This window comes from Cherax quadricarinatus, chromosome 20 (assembly GCF_038502225.1).
Source record: "Cherax quadricarinatus isolate ZL_2023a chromosome 20, ASM3850222v1, whole genome shotgun sequence".
Taxonomy (NCBI): domain Eukaryota; kingdom Metazoa; phylum Arthropoda; class Malacostraca; order Decapoda; family Parastacidae; genus Cherax; species Cherax quadricarinatus.
The window spans coordinates 7,480,927-7,497,372 of record NC_091311.1 but is presented as its reverse complement, the minus strand read 5'-3'; the positions used below and the strand labels follow the sequence as shown (position 1 = coordinate 7,497,372).

At 39.7% G+C, this 16,446-nt stretch overlaps 1 protein-coding gene across 1 annotated transcript in view; it reads left to right on the top strand.

Annotated features, from left to right (window-relative positions):
- LOC128699890 (low-density lipoprotein receptor-related protein 4) overlaps positions 1 to 16,446 on the top strand; it is an 846,819-nt gene that overhangs the window by 272,654 nt on the left and 557,719 nt on the right. The window contains exon 8 of the mRNA XM_070086860.1: positions 654 to 759. Coding sequence (XP_069942961.1) covers positions 654 to 759 — 106 coding nt within the window. The remainder of the gene's footprint in view (positions 1 to 653; positions 760 to 16,446) is intronic.

The following is a 16,446-nucleotide window of genomic DNA, read 5'->3' as shown; positions in this document are numbered from 1 at the left end:
AAGTTCAAACACCACCTAGGAACCATTTAAGTTCAAACACCACCTAGGAACCATTTAAGTTCAAACACCACCTAGGAACCATTTAAGTTCAAACACCACCTAGGAACCATTTAAGTTCAAACACCACCTAGGAACCATTTAAGTTCAAACACCACCTAGGAACCATTTAAGTTCAAACACCACCTAGGAACCATTTAAGTTCAAACACCACCTAGGAACCATTTAAGTTCAAACACCACCTAGGAACCATTTAAGTTCAAACACCACCTAGGAACCATTTAAGTTCAAACACCACCTAGGAACCATTTAAGTTCAAACACCACCTAGGAACCATTTAAGTTCAAACACCACCTAGGAACCATTTAAGTTCAAACACCACCTAGGAACCATTTAAGTTCAAACACCACCTAGGAACCATTTAAGTTCAAACACCGAGGTTTCACTGTACTTGTAGAACGTGAAAAAGAATTTTAAAACAATAAATATAACAAGATTTGGTGATCTGAACTTTGTATACAATTTTATCGAGTTGGTTTGCCTAGTTAATAGAATTTATTCAGTAATGAAGTGATTACTCTCTCTTTCTCCAGGTAATACAGACGCTCTGTTATTAAATTCTCGGTATGTTTGTTTTCACGCAGTTTATGTTACAGGTGTGAGTCTGGGATGTGTATCGACGCTCAGTGGGTGTGTGACGGTGCGTACGACTGTGAGGGCGGTGAAGATGAGGCTACCTGCCCTCACCCTTCTACTGGCATGGTTAGTCAGCCATTCTGATTCACCAAGGATTGTTGCTATTGACTCACGAAATCGTAATGACACGATTGCAAACAAACCCGGGGTTCAAATCCCGCCCGTGGTATGGATTAATGCTATTGTGAGGAGGGACGCAAATAAAAGGTGATTGTTGGTATTAAGAGGAGGGAAGCTAACAGACAGTGACTGTGAAAAGTTAGCGGACAGTATAAATATTGGAACAGGTTTAATTAGTGACCGGGTACGAGTTTTCAGGTATATGTGAAAAATTCTTAGAGACATGAACACTGCATTAATGCTCACCTAATGCTCACATTAATGCTCTCTAATTCTGCCACTACATGGGAATCTTCGGTAAATATGTAGAACCAAATTGACCAAATGTGGGGAGTAACACACATGTAACCAGCACATAGCAGACAGAAGCTTACGACAATGTTACCACCAGACTTGGACCATTTACAAAGTCACACTGACGCAAAAGATTGAGCCAGTATATATAGGAGAGGGGGTGAGGGACGGGACCAAGAGAGGAAGAAAAAGTAGTGGTAGTGGTAATGCTGGTAGTGGAAGTAGTAGTAGTAGTAGTAGTAGTAGTAGTAGTAGTAGTAGTAGTAGTAGTAGTAGTAGTGGTAGTAGAAAGTACGGAGAGTAGTTTTAGTGCAAAAAAGAGAGGAGGGAGTGAAGGGAGATATAAGCAATGGTAGCAGAAATGAAGTTGTAGTCCTAGTAGTAGTAAAAGTGGTAGTCCTAGTAGTAGTAGTAGAAGTGGTAGTCCTAGTAGTAGTAGTAGAAGTGGTAGTCCTAGTAGTAGTAGTAGTAGTAAAAGTGGTAGTCCAAGTAGTAGTAGTAGTAGAAGTGGTAGTTCTAGTAGTAGTAGTAGAAGTGGTAGTCCTAGTAGTAGTAGTAGTAGTAAAAGTGGTAGTCCTAGTAGTAGTAAAAGTGGTAGTCCTAGTAGTAGTAGTAGTAAAAGTGGTAGTCCTAGTAGTAGTAAAAGTGGTAGTCCTAGTAGTAGTAGTAGTAGTAAAAGTGGTAGTCCTAGTAGTAGTAAAAGTGGTAGTCCTAGTAGTAGTAGTAGTAGTAAAAGTGGTAGTCCTAGCAGTAGTAGTAGAAGTAAAAGTGGTAGTCCTAGTAGTAGTAAAAGTGGTAGTCCTAGTAGTAGTAGTAGTAGTAAAAGTGGTAGTCCTAGTAGTAGTAAAAGTGGTAGTCCTAGCAGTAGAAGTAGTAGTAAAAGTGGTAGTCCTAGTAGTAGTAGTAGTAGAAGTAAAAGTGGTAGTCCTAGCAGTGGAAGTGGTAGTAAAAGTGGTAGTCATAGTAGTAGAAGTAGTAGTAAAAGTGGTAGTCCTAGCAGTAGAAGTGGTAGTAAAAGTGGTAGTCCTAGGAGTAGTAGTAAAAGTGGTAGTCATAGTAGTAGAAGTAAAAGTGGTAGTCCTAGTAGTAGAAGTAAAAGTGGTACTCCTAGTAGTAGTAGTAAAAGTGGTAGTCCTAGTAGTAGTAGTAAAAGTGGTAGTCCTAGTAGTAGTAGTAAAAGTGGTAGTCCTAGTAGTAGTAGTAAAAGTGGTAGTCCTAGTAGTAGTAAAAGTGGTAGTCCTAGTAGTAGTAGTAAAAGTGGTAGTCCTAGTAGTAGTAGCAATAAAAGTGGTAGTCCTAGTACTAGTAGTAAAAGTGGTAGTCCTAGTAGTAGTAGTAAAAGTGATAGTCCTAGTAGTAGTAGTAGTAGTAGTAAAAGTGGTAGTCCTAGTAGTAGTAGTAAAAGTGGTAGTCCTAGTAGTAGTAGTAGTAAAAGTGGTAGTCCTGGTAGTAGTAGTAAAAGTGGTAGTCCTAGTAGTAGTAGTAAAAGTGGTAGTCCTAGTAGTAGTAGTAGTAGTAGTAAAAGTGGTAGTCCTAGTAGTAGTAGTAGTAGTAAAAGTGGTAGTCCTAGTAGTAGTAGTAAAAGTGGTAGTCCTGGTAGTAGCAGTAAAAGTGGTAGTCCTAGTAGTAGTAGTAGTAGTAGTAAAAGTGGTAGTCCTAGTAGTAGTAGTAGTAAATGTGGTAGTCCTGGTAGTAGCAGTAAAAGTGGTAGTCCTAGTAGTAGTAGTAAAAGTGGTAGTCCTAGTAGTAGTAGTAGTAAAAGTGGTAGTCCTAGTAGTAGTACTAGTAGTAGTAGTAAAAGTGGTAGTCCTAGTAGTAGTAGTAGTAAAAGTGATAGTCCTAGTAGTAGTAGTAGTAAAAGTGATAGTCCTAGTAGTAGTAGTAGTAGTAAAAGTGGTAGTCCTAGTAGTAATAGTAGTAAAAGTGATAGTCCTAGTAATAGTAGTAGTAGTAGTAAAAGTGGTAGTCCTAGTAGTAGTAGTAGTAAAAGTGGTAGTCCTAGTAGTAGTAGTAGTAAAAGTGATAGTCCTAGTAGTAGTAGTAATAGTAAAAGTGGTAGTCCTAGTAGTAGTAGTAGTAGTGAAAGTGGTAGTCCTAGTAGTAGTAGTAGTTAAAGTGGTAGTCCTAGTAGTAGTAGTAGTAAAAGTGGTAGTCCTAGTAGTAGTAGTAGTAGTAAAAGTGGTAGTCCTAGTAGTAGTAGTAGTAAAAGTGGTAGTCCTAGTAGTAGTAGTAGTAGTAGTAGTAAAAGTGGTAGTCCTAGTAGTAGTAGTAGTAGTAAAAGTGGTAGTCCTATTAGTAGTAGTAGTAAAAGTGATAGTCCTAGTAGTAGTAGTAGTAGTAGTAAAAGTGGTAGTCCTAGTAGTAGTAGTAAAAGTGGTAGTCCTAATAGTAGTAGTAGTAAAAGTGATAGTCCTAGTAGTAGTAGTAGTAGTAAAAGTGGTAGTCCTAGTAGTAGTAGTAGTAGTAAAAGTGGTAGTCCTAATAGTAGCAGTAGTAAAAGTGGTAGTCCTAGTAGTAGTAGTAAAAGTGATAGTCCTAGTAGTAGTAGTAAAAGTGATAGTCCTAGTAGTAGTATTAGTAGTAGAAAAAGTGATAGTCCTAGTAGTAGTAGTAAAAGTGGTAGTCCTAGTAGTAGTAGTAAAAGTGGCAGTCCTATTAGTAGTAGTATTAAAAGTGGTAGTCCTAGTAGTAGTAGTAGTAGTAAAAGTGGTAGTCCTAGTAGTAGTAGTAGTAAAAGTGATAGTCCTAGTAGTAGTAGTAGTAAAAGTGATAGTCCTAGTAGTAGCAGAAGTAGTAAAAGTGGTAGGCCTAGTAGTAGTAGTAGTAAAAGTGATAGTCCTAGTAGTAGTAGTAGTAAAAGTGATAGTCCTAGTAGTAGTAGTAGTAAAAGTGATAGTTGTAGTAGTAGTAGTAGTAGTAAAAGTGATAGTCCTAGTAGTAGTAGTAGTAAAAGTGGTAGTCCTAGTAGTAGTAGTAGTAAAAGTGATAGTCCTAGTAGTAGTAGTAGTAGAAGTAAAAGTGGTAGTCCTAGCAGTGGAAGTGGTAGTAAAAGTGGTAGTCCTAGTAGTAGAAGTAGTAGTAAAAGTGGTAGTCCTAGCAGTAGAAGTGGTAGTAAAAGTGGTAGTCCTAGGAGTAGTAGTAAAAGTGGTAGTCATAGTAGTAGAAGTAAAAGTGGTAGTCCTAGTAGTAGAAGTAAAAGTGGTACTCCTAGTAGTAGTAGTAAAAGTGGTAGTCCTAGTAGTAGTAGTAAAAGTGGTAGTCCTAGTAGTAGTAGTAAAAGTGGTAGTCCTAGTAGTAGTAGTAAAAGTGGTAGTCCTAGTAGTAGTAGTAGTAAAAGTGGTAGTCCTAGTAGTAGTAGCAATAAAAGTGGTAGTCCTAGTAGTAGTAGTAAAAGTGGTAGTCCTAGTAGTAGTAGTAAAAGTGATAGTCCTAGTAGTAGTAGTAGTAGTAGTAAAAGTGGTAGTCCTAGTAGTAGTAGTAAAAGTGGTAGTCCTAGTAGTAGTAGTAAAAGTGGTAGTCCTGGTAGTAGTAGTAAAAGTGGTAGTCCTAGTAGTAGTAGTAAAAGTGGTAGTCCTAGTAGTAGTAGTAGTAGTAGTAAAAGTGGTAGTCCTAGTAGTAGTAGTAGTAGTAAAAGTGGTAGTCCTGGTAGTAGTAGTAGTAGTAAAAGTGGTAGTCCTGGTAGTAGCAGTAAAAGTGGTAGTCCTAGTAGTAGTAGTAGTAGTAGTAAAAGTGGTAGTCCTAGTAGTAGTAGTAGTAAATGTGGTAGTCCTGGTAGTTGCAGTAAAAGTGGTAGTCCTAGTAGTAGTAGTAAAAGTGGTAGTCCTAGTAGTAGTAGTAGTAAAAGTGGTAGTCCTAGTAGTAGTACTAGTAGTAGTAGTAAAAGTGGTAGTCCTAGTAGTAGTAGTAGTAAAAGTGATAGTCCTAGTAGTAGTAGTAGTAAAAGTGATAGTCCTAGTAGTAGTAGTAGTAGTAAAAGTGGTAGTCCTAGTAGTAATAGTAGTAAAAGTGATAGTCCTAGTAATAGTAGTAGTAGTAGTAAAAGTGGTAGTCCTAGTAGTAGTAGTAGTAAAAGTGGTAGTCCTAGTAGTAGTAGTAGTAAAAGTGATAGTCCTAGTAGTAGTAGTAATAGTAAAAGTGGTAGTCCTAGTAGTAGTAGTAGTAGTAGTGAAAGTGGTAGTCCTAGTAGTAGTAGTAGTTAAAGTGGTAGTCCTAGTAGTAGTAGTAGTAAAAGTGGTAGTCCTAGTAGTAGTAGTAGTAGTAAAAGTGGTAGTCCTAGTAGTAGTAGTAGTAAAAGTGGTAGTCCTAGTAGTAGTAGTAGTAGTAGTAGTAGTAAAAGTGGTAGTCCTAGTAGTAGTAGTAGTAGTAGTAAAAGTGGTAGTCCTATTAGTAGTAGTAGTAAAAGTGATAGTCCTAGTAGTAGTAGTAGTAGTAGTAAAAGTGGTAGTCCTAGTAGTAGTAGTAAAAGTGGTAGTCCTAATAGTAGTAGTAGTAAAAGTGATAGTCCTAGTAGTAGTAGTAGTAGTAAAAGTGTTAGTCCTAGTAGTAGTAGTAGTAGTAAAAGTGGTAGTCCTAATAGTAGCAGTAGTAAAAGTGGTAGTCCTAGTAGTAGTAGTAGTAAAAGTGAAAGTCCTAGTAGTAGTAGTAAAAGTGATAGTCCTAGTAGTAGTATTAGTAGTAGAAAAAGTGATAGTCCTAGTAGTAGTAGTAAAAGTGGTAGTCCTAGTAGTAGTAGTAAAAGTGGCAGTCCTATTAGTAGTAGTATTAAAAGTGGTAGTCCTAGTAGTAGTAGTAGTAGTAAAAGTGGTAGTCCTAGTAGTAGTAGTAGTAAAAGTGATAGTCCTAGTAGTAGTAGTAGTAAAAGTGATAGTCCTAGTAGTAGCAGAAGTAGTAAAAGTGGTAGGCCTAGTAGTAGTAGTAGTAAAAGTGATAGTCCTAGTAGTAGTAGTAGTAAAAGTGATAGTCCTAGTAGTAGTAGTAAAAGTGATAGTCGTAGTAGTAGTAAAAGTGATAGTCCTAGTAGTAGTAGTAGTAAAAGTGGTAGTCCTAGTAGTAGTAGTAGTAAAAGTGATAGTCCTAGTAGTAGTAGTAAAAGTGATAGTCCTAGTAGTAGTAGTAGTAGTAAAAGTGGTAGTCCTAGTAGTAGTAGTAGTAGTAAAAGTGGTAGTCCTAGTAGTAGTAGTAGTAAAAGTGATAGTCCTAGTAGTAGTAGTAAAAGTGATAGTCCTAGTAGTAGTAGTAGTAAAAGTGGTAGTCCTAGTAGCAGTAGTAGTAGTAAAAGTGATAGTCCTAGTAGTAGTAGTAGTAGTAAAAGTGATAGTCCTAGTAGTAGTAGTAGTAGTAGTAGTAAAAGTGATAGTCCTAGTAGTAGTAGTAGTAAAAGTGATAGTCCTAGTAGAAGTAGTAGTATTAAAAGTGATAGTCCTAGTAGTAGTAGTAGTAAAAATAATAGTCCTAGTAGTAGTAGTAGTAAAAGTGGTAGTAATAGTAGTAAAAGTGGTAGTCCTAGCAGTAGTAGTAGTAGTAAAAGTGGTAGTCCTAGCAGTAGTAGTAGTAAAAGTGGTAGTCCTAGTAGTAGTAAAAGTGGAAGTCCTATTAGTAGTAGTAGTAAAAGTGGTAGTCCTAGTAGTAGTAGTAGTAAAAGTGGTAGTCCTAGCAGTAGTAGTAGTAAAAGTGGTAGTCCTAGTAGTAGTAGTAAAAGTGGTAGTCCTAGCAGTAGTAGTAGTAAAAGTGGTAGTCCTAGTAGTAGTAGTAGTAAAAGTGGAAGTCCTAGTAGTAGTAGTAGTAAAAGTGGTAGTCCTAGTAGTAGTAGTAAAAGTGTTAGTCCTAGTAGTAGTAGTAGTAAAAGTGATAGTCCTAGTAGTAGTAGTAGTAGTAGTAAAAGTGGTAGTCCTAGCAGTAGTAGTAAAAGTGATAGTCCTAGTAGTAGTAGTAGTAAAAGTGATAGTCCTAGTAGTAGTAGTAGTAGTAGTAGTAAAAGTGGTAGTCCTAGCAGTAGTAGTAAAAGTGATAGTCCTAGTAGTAGTAGTAGTAAAAGTGGTAGTCCTAGTAGTAGTAGTAGTAGTGGGAAGGAAGCATGGCTTCCTTCAATGTCACAGCCCTCTTTACCAACGTTCCTACTGACGCTGCAATCAACATTCTGAGACAGAGGCTCACTGAAAACCACGACCTCCCTTTACCTCTTCTAGATTTCATCAATCTAGTGGAACTTTGTGTTAATTTCAACTTCTTTAAGTATCAAGACAACTGTTACAAACAGTGCTTTGGGATGGCAATGGGCAGCCCGCTCAGTGCTGTGCTTGCCAACCTCTTCATGGAAAACCTGGAGACAGAGAAATTCAGCACCCTCATTCCCATCACCGTTACCTGGCTAAGATACGTTGATGATATATTGGTTTTCTATCCGAGACGTCTCAATATCAAGGCCCTTCTCAACAAGATCAATGCAGTTGAACCATCAATAAAGTTTACACTTGAACTCGAAAATGATGGCAAACTTCCTTTCCTCGACGTTCTACTGTGCAGATCTCCCGACAGTGACAAACTTCTCTTCAAAGTGTATAGAAAACCTACCAACAAGGACGATCTTATACATTTTTATTCACACCAAGACACCCGCACTAAGAGAGGAGTCCTCATTGGCTTCTTCTTGAGAGCTCTTCGCATCTCCAGCCCTTGTTTTCTAGAAGAAGTATGCACTTACATAACACAAGCCTTTACACGTCTTCAGTTCCCATCTTTCTTCATCCGAGATTGCAGACTCAAGGCACAATTTATCCTCAACAAACCGCCCATGGAACAGCCCCCTAAACAGTTCATAGTACTCCCATGTGGCGATGTTGCCACGAATACTCGCCGGGCACTTGCTATGAGTAACATCAACGTTTCCACCATAAACACATCATCTATCAAAGACCTCACTACGAAACGCAGCCCCACACCTCTAACTTCTACAGCAGGCGTCTACACTATCCCCTGTGGGTTCTGTCCGAAGAAATATGTAGGCGAGACAGGCAGAGATCTTGCAGTCCGCCTGAATGAACATCGAAATGCCTCTAACAGAGACGATGTAAGGTACGCCTGTGTCCTCCACAGAGACTCCACGGGGCATTTGATGAACTGGAACGATGCACAACTCGTTCTCACCGAACCAGACCTCAGACGCCGACGGTGCCTAGAAGCCTCACTAATCGCCGTCACCGACACTATAGAACGCAACACTGGAAACTACAAAATTTCAAAAACATTGGCATACATGATACTTAAGCAGCACCAACCCAACAACACAGGAGTCACATGATTTCATCGTCTACCCGTCCTCATCATAGGTAGAGGTTGTTTTGATAAGGACCTGCCTCGCATGGGCCAGTAGGCCTTCTACAGTGTTCCTCCATTCTTATGTTATGACATTCCTCAGGTCACGTGCGTCACATCTCACTCTCCGCCTATATATATAATGTCTTTCTACCTCTGTATGTTAGAAGTGATCAAGGTCCCAGGACCGAAACGTTTTCTAATAAATATGTTATAGTGTTTGCTTACGTGTCTTTCTAAACCAGTAGTAGTAGTAAAAGTGGTAGTCCTAGCAGTAGTAGTAAAAGTGATAGTCCTAGTAGTAGTAGTAAAAGTGGTAGTCCTAGCAGTAGTAGTAAAAGTGGTAGTCCTAGTAGTAGTAGTAAAAGTGGTAGTCCTAGTAGTAGTAGTAAAAGTGGTAGTCCTAGTAGTAGTAGGAGTAGTCAAAGTAGTAGTCCTAGCAGTAGTAGTAAAAGTGGTAGTCCTAGTAGTAGTAGTAGTAAAAGTGGTAGTCCTAGTAGTAGTAGTAGTAGTAGTAGTAGTAGTAGTAGTAGTAGTAGTAGTAGTAGTAAAAGTGGTAGTCCTAGTAGTAGTAGTAAAAGTGATAGTCCTAGTAGTAGTAGTAAAAGTGATACTCCTAGTAGTAGTAGTAGTAAAAGTGGTAGTCCTAGTAGTAGTAGTAAAAGTGATAGTCCTAGTAGTAGTAGTAGTAATAGTGGTAGTCCTAGTAGTAGTAGTAAAAGTGATAGTCCTAGTAGTAGTAGTAGTAAAAGTGGTAGTCCTAGTAGTAGTAGTAGTAGTAAAAGTGGTAGTCCTAGCAGTAGTAGTAAAAGTGATAGTCCTAGTAGTAGTAGTAAAAGTGGTAGTCCTAGCAGTAGTAGTAAAAGTGGTAGTCCTAGTAGTAGTAGTAAAAGTAGTAGTCCTAGTAGTAGTAGTAAAAGTGGTAGTCCTAGTAGTAGTAGGAGTAGTAAAAGTGGTAGTCCTAGCAGTAGTAGTAAAAGTGGCAGTCCTAGTAGTTGTAGTAAAAGTGGTAGTCCTAGTAGTAGTAGTAGTAGTAAAAGTGGTAGTCCTAGTAGTAGTAGTAAAAGTGATAGTCCTAGTAGTAGTAGTAAAAGTGGTAGTCCTAGTAGTAGTAGTAGTAAAAGTGATAGTCCTAGTAGTAGTAGTAAAAGTGGTAGTCCTAGTAGTAGTAGTAAAAGTGATAGTCCTAGTAGTAGTAGTAGTAAAAGTGGCAGTCCTAGTAGTAGTAGTAGTAGTAAAAGTGGTAGTCCTAGCAGTAGTAGTAGTAGTAAAAGTGGTAGTCCTAGTAGTAGTAGTAGTAAAAGTGGTAGTCCTAGTAGTAGTAAAAGTGGTAGTCCTAGTAGTAGTAGTAGTAAAAGTGGTAGTCCTAGCAGTAGTAGTAAAAGTGGTAGTCCTAGTAGTAGTGGTAGTAAAAGTGGTAGTCCTAGTAGTAGTAGTAGTAGTAGTAGTAGTAAAAGTGGTAGTGCTAGTAGTAGTAAAAGTGGTAGTCCTAGTAGTAGTAAAAGTGGTAGTCCTAGTAGTAGTAGTAGTAAAAGTGGTAGTCCTAGTAGTAGTAGTAGTAGTAGTAAAAGTGGTAGTCCTAGTAGTAGAAGTAGTAGTAAAAATGTTAGTCCTAGCAGTAGTAGTAAAAGTGATAGTCCTAGTAGTAGTAGTAAAAGTGGTATTCCTAGTAGTAGTAGTAGTAAAAGTGATAGTCCTAGTAGTAGTAGTAAAAGTGGTAGTCCTAGTAGTAGTAGTAAAAGTGATAGTCCTAGTAGTAGTAGTAGTAAAAGTGGCAGTCCTAGTAGTAGTAGCAGTAAAAGTGGTAGTCCTAGCAGTAGTAGTAGTAGTAGTAAAAGTGGTAGTCCTAGTAGTAGTAGTAGTAGTAAAAGTGGTAGTCCTAGTAGTAGTAGTAAAAGTGGTAGTCGTAGTAGTAGTAGTAGTAGTAGTAAAAATGGTAGTCCTAGTAGTAGTAGTAAAAGTGGTAGTCCTAGTAGTAGTAGTAGTAAAAGTGGTAGTCCTAGTAGTAGTAGTAGTAAAAGTGGTAGTCCTAGTAGTGGTAGTAGTGGTAGTAAAAGTGGTAGTCCTAGTAGTAGTAGTAAAAGTGGTAGTCCTGGTAGTAGTAGTAGTAGTAGTAAAAGTGGTAGTCCTAGTAGTAGTAGTAGTAGTAAAAGTGGTAGTCCTAGTAGTAGTAGTAGTAAAAGTGGTAGTCCTAGTAGTAGTAGTAGTAAAAGTGGTAGTCCTAGTAGTAGTAGTAGTAGTAAAAGTGGTAGTCCTAGTAGTAGTAGTAAAAGTGGTTGTCCTAGTAGTAGTAGTAGTAAAAGTGGTAGTCGTAGTAGTAGTAGTAGAAGTGATAGTCCTAGCAGTAGTAGTAGTAAAAGTGGTAATCCTAGTTTTAGTAGTAAAAGTGGTAGTCCTAGTAGTAGTAGTAGTAGTAAAAGTGGTAGTCCTAGTAGTAGTAGTAAAAGTGGTAGTCCTAGTAGTAGTAGTAGTAAAAGTGGTAGTCCTAGTAGTAGTAGTAAAAGTGATAGTCCTAGTAGTAGTAGTAGTAAAAGTGGTAGTCCTAGTAGTAGTAGTAAAAGTGGTAGTCCTAGTAGTAGTAGTAGTAAAAGTGGTAGTCCTAGTAGTAGTAGTAAAAGTGGTAGTCCTAGTAGTAGTAGTAGTAGTAGTAGTAAAAGTGATAGTCCTAGTAGTAGTAGTAAAAGTGGTAGTCTTAGTAGTAGTAGTAGTAGTGAAAGTGGTAGTCCTAGTAGTAGTAGTAGTAAGAGTGATAGTCCTAGTAGTAGTAGTAGTAGTAAAAGTGGTAGTCCTAGTAGTAGTAGTAAAAGTGGTAGTCCTAGTAGTAGTAGTAAAAGTGATAGTACTAGTAGTAGTAATAGTAAAAGTGGTAGTCCTAGTAGTAGTAGTAAAAGTGGTAGTCCTAGTAGTAGTAGTAAATTGGTAGTCCTAGTAGTAGTAGTAGTAAAAGTGGTAGTCCTATTAGTAGTAGTAGTAAGTGGTAGTCCTAGTAGTAGTAGTAGTAAAAGTGATAGTCCTAGTAGTAGTAGTAAAAGTGGTAGTCCTAGTAGTAGTAGTAGTAGTGAAAGTGGTAGTGCTAGTAGTAGTAGTAGTAGTAAAAGTGGTAGTAGTAGTAGTAAAATGGTAGTCCTAGTAGTAGTAGTAGTAGTAAAAGTGGTAGTCCTAGTAGTATTAGTAGTAGTAAAAGTGGTAGTCCTAGTAGTAGTAGTAGTAAAAGTGATAGTCCTAGTAGTAGTAGTAAAAGTGGTAGTCCTAGTAGTAGTAGTAGTAGTAAAAGTGGTAGTCCTAGTAGTAGTAGTAAAAGTGATAGTCCTATTAGTAGTAGTAGTAAAAGTGGTAGTCCTAGTAGTAGTAGTAGTAAAAGTGGTAGTCCTATTAGTAGTAGTAAAAGTGGTAGTCCTAGTAGTAGTAGTAGTAAAAGTGGTAGTAGTAAAATGGTAGTCTTAGTAGTAGTAGTAAAAGTGGTAGTCCTGGTAGTAGTAGTAGTAGCAAAAGTGGTAGTAGTAGTAAAAGTGGTAGTCCTAGTAGTAGTAGTAAAAGTGGTAGTCCTAGTAGTAGTAGTAAAAGTGGTAGTCCTAGTAGTAGTAGTAAAAGTGGTAGTCCTAGTAGTAGTAGTAGTAGTAAAAGTGGTAGTCCTAGTAGTAGTAGTAAAAGTGGTGTTATTCTAAGGGCAAAAAAGGGAGCAATCCGGGTGTGAGATGACATTCGGGTTACATATTTTGTTTAGTAATGTGATGTTATTTTTGGTAACTGTGGTAAGATGGGCTGGGAATTTATTTTATTCAGGTCATCAACCTGATTTCCTTGTTCTTGATCTAATAACTTGCAAAGTAACGGAAGCTCCACTGTAGATTTAAGTGCATTTAGTTCTGATGAATAAGACATGTACAGCACCTCGGTATTTATTACTAACAGGTAAAAAAAATTGGCCTGTGAGACCTGGTCGTAATGGGAAAGTGGAGAAAACAAAATTCGACGATAGAGTGTAATGTCTATTTGCCTTTACCAGATGATATATACAAGTATGTACATTGTACACTATATACAATATGTACAGAGGGAATAAGTGTACACCACGATGACAGATGGCAAAGCAGAAGCCAGAGTGCACCGTATTCAACCAGCAGCTAGGCAAGTCTGTCAGTGCTTACCACAAGTGTACCCCGTTGCTTCAACTTTGGCGGGCTTGCCTGTGATTTGCCAGTGAACTAAGGTACTGGTTTAGCGATGTGCACCCTATTGATTATTAAGCCCTTAGCACCTGGTTCGCTGGTTGGGAGGCAGACTGTATGGGAGTGTGACATACGCCGAATAAATTGTAACATGGTCTTTGCATGCTACAGTATTAAACAAACCGGGTTTGGTTTGAACCCATGGCGAGTGAGTCGTAAAACACCAGGCCAGTGCGGAAGCCACTGGGCCAGCTGGCTACAATCATCCAACTTGGTATATTTCTATACACTGTCCTGAAATTTCAGGACTCACTCGCCATGGGTTCGAAACCCCACCCGTTCCGTGTTTTTTTTTTAAATCGTGTTATTACAATTTCGTGAGTCACCTGAAAATTTTTATTCGTGTAACGTGTCGCCAATCATACACTTCACCAGTCAATACAGAAAAGAGATACTGGAGACAGTGGAAGAAGAGGAAGATTTAATTTTGTTTTCACAATGCATCTAGTCTAAATATTTGCATTTACAGCCAAGCCTAAGCCTGGCTACTGCAACATTACACAGGCTGTTTATGTCCTTATCTACGTTCATGTGATTGTCTACGTTCATGTAGATCTATTATTGTTTCTAACTGCATTGTTATATCATTCAGATTCATTACTTCTGATACTTAAATAATACTTGCAACAGATATACCAAAATTATATTCTTGCCACAGATATACCAAAATTATATTCTTGCCACAGATATACCAAAATTATATTCTTGCCACAGATATACCAAAATTATATTCTTGCCACAGATATACCAAAATTATATTCTTGCCACAGATATACCAAAATTATATTCTTGCCACAAATATACCAAAATTATATTCTTGCCACAGATATACCAAGGTTATATTCTTGCCACAGATATACTAAATTTATTTCCATTTGTTCCTTTAATGTGAAATCTTTGCTAATTTATCAAATTTATCGCGTAGGAGTAATTAATTGTCTGATGAAATCTATAAGTCTCATTAATTATTATTATTATATCTGACTGAGTGTTTGTACCTGACTTTTACATCATTATGTGATGAGAGTAATGATCAAAGAGTCAACCTTTGTGGCATAAGTTAACTTCAGCACCATTAGAATGACAAACACTTCAGTTTGCTGTGCTGAACCCCAGTTGTTATTAGATCTAACTCGGTTGCAATAATTCTCATCAAGGTGGGTTGCAACAAGAGCAGATACAGCCCTGCCAGTAGGCTCTTGTTGTATCAATTGGTGTATTTTGTGATACATTATTGCAAATAGTTGCGCAAGGAATTTATTGAGCAGTTGCCTTTGCATTTAGTTTAAGAATGGGCTAACTAGTGATAAGTTTATTGGGATGGACTTCAAGACATGAGATATTAAACGAAGACATCTTCCACGGAGGGATGAAATGTTCTTGTTGTCTACAGAGGTGCAGTTCATGCAGGCTATAAAATGGCAATTTAATTTTCACATTCCAATTAGATTTGTGTTCCTTTACTTAGAGATATTTAGCAGAATGCTTTTCGCCAACCAATGTCCTTCTCAGTCCAATACAGAGACTGTATAATGGAGACATTGGAAATGTGGAGAGGTAATTTCAAGGTGTCTACTCCCTCAGCCTGTCTTCAGTTGCTGCACCTCTCCTCTGGCTTCAGTATATAAATTTGCAGCCTCGTATATATGCTTCATATTAGCCAAGGCTAATGAACTAGTTACCTGTCAAGACTGAGGAACTGAGACCAAATTACCTGTCCACCTCTTCCACTCTCTCCGGTATATACTCTCTGTATTGATAATAAAAAAGGCACAATACCGTGACTGGAACAATACACAAATAGCCCGCACATAGAAGAGAGGAGCTTACGACGGTCCTGCCACATTTACAAAGTCACAGTGTGACTTTGTAAATGGTCCAAGTCGGACCGAAACGTCGTCGTAAGCTCCTCTCTTCTATGTGCGGGTTATTTGTGTATTCTCTGTATTGGATTGGAAAAGCCGCTGGTTGGCGAGAACTCTCCTAGGTGTTGCACATGTTTTGCTCTTCAATTACTGAAATGCATTTTGTTCTGTCCATGTCCTGGTCGTGTTTTGGATACAGGCACAAGTTACTCAGCTGTCAAGTTACCAACTTTTCAAGTGTCCAGTACCCAGTCTCTGTCACTCCCTTTCAAAGTCAATTGCATTCCTCCTCGGAAAGTATTTTCACAATGAGCACGGAGAGCGCACTGAGTTACTGCCACAGTTACCCTACAGTTTGAAAGACAACAAGTTCAGAGGTAGCATGAACTACTAATGGACTCTCAGCTATAATGTCCCTTTAAGAATATATTCAGTATCTATCATGACCACAGGTGATAATTTCATGGCCTGTTGCACCTGACCTTAACCAAAGTCAGTCATGAGAGAGCAACCTGGCAATAACATGGGGAAGCAAACACAGAAGGGGAGAGGTTGGGTCAAGTAAGGTTTTCCAGGAATCAGGACAAGTGTTTCCTGACGCGCAGCTGGAGCTTTTGGTCATCTGACAGCGGCCCTCCGCTAGCTTGAAGGTCCACCCTCAAGGCCGATGGACTAATCGGCCTGGAAAGAGTTCGGCTCCGTGGTCATGAATAATGTTCAAAGTTTACGTTCTGTCGACAGAGATTACAGCAGGATTCTTTAACAACCAGCGCTTCTGTAACTTGGTCACATCAACCGTCACCATCCACGATATTGCTGTCTCTTCACATAACCTCACAGAATTCATTGTGCATCTGTTTTCATAGCTCGTTAATCTGCATAATCTATACTAACCCAAGAAAAATCCTAATGAGCAGATTGTTAAAGGTCGAGTACTGCAATGTAGAACCTGGTACACGCAGGACCTAGGCTCATGCCATACGCAGAACCTAGGCTCCTGCCACACGCAGGACCCAGGCTCCTGCCACACGCAGGACCTAGGCTCCTGCCACACACAGGACCTAGGCTCCTGCCACACACAGGACCCAGGATCCTGCCACACGCAGGACCCAGGCTCCTGCCACATACAAGACCTAGGCTTCTGCCACATGCAGGACCTAGGCTCCTGCGACACGCAGGACCCAGGTTCCTGCCACACGCAGGACCTAGGCTCCTGCCACACACAGGACCTAGGCTCCTGCCACACACAGGACCTAGGCTCCTGCCACACACAGGACCTAGGCTCCTGCCACACACAAGACCTAGGCTCCTGCCATACGCAGGACCCAGGCTCCTGCCACATACAGGATCTAGGCTCCTGCCACACGCAAGACCTAGGCTCCTGCGACATGCAGGACCCAGGCTCCTGCCACACAAAGGACGTAGGCTAATGCCACACACAGGACCTAGGCTCCTGCCACACACAGGACCTAGGCTCCTGCCAAACAAACGCCGTAGGCTCCTGCCACACGCAAGACCTAGGCTCCTGCCACACACAGGACCTAGGCTCCTGCCACACACAGGACCTAGGCTCCTGCCACATGCAGGAACTAGGCTCCTGCCACACGCAGGAACTAGGCTCCTGCAACACGCAGGACCTAGGCTCCTGCTACACACAGGACCTAGGCTTCTGCCACACACAGGACCTAGGCTTCTGCCACACACAGGACCTAGGCTCCAATCACACACAGGACTGAAGCTCCTGCCATACACAAGACCTAGGCTCCTGCCACACTCAGGACGTAGGCTCCTGCCACACACAGGACCTAGGCTCCTGCCACACACAGGACCTAGGCTCCTGCCACACACAAGACCTAGGCTCCTGCCACACACAGGACCTAGGCTCCTTCCACACACACAGGACCTAGGCTCCTGCCACACACAGGACCTAGGCT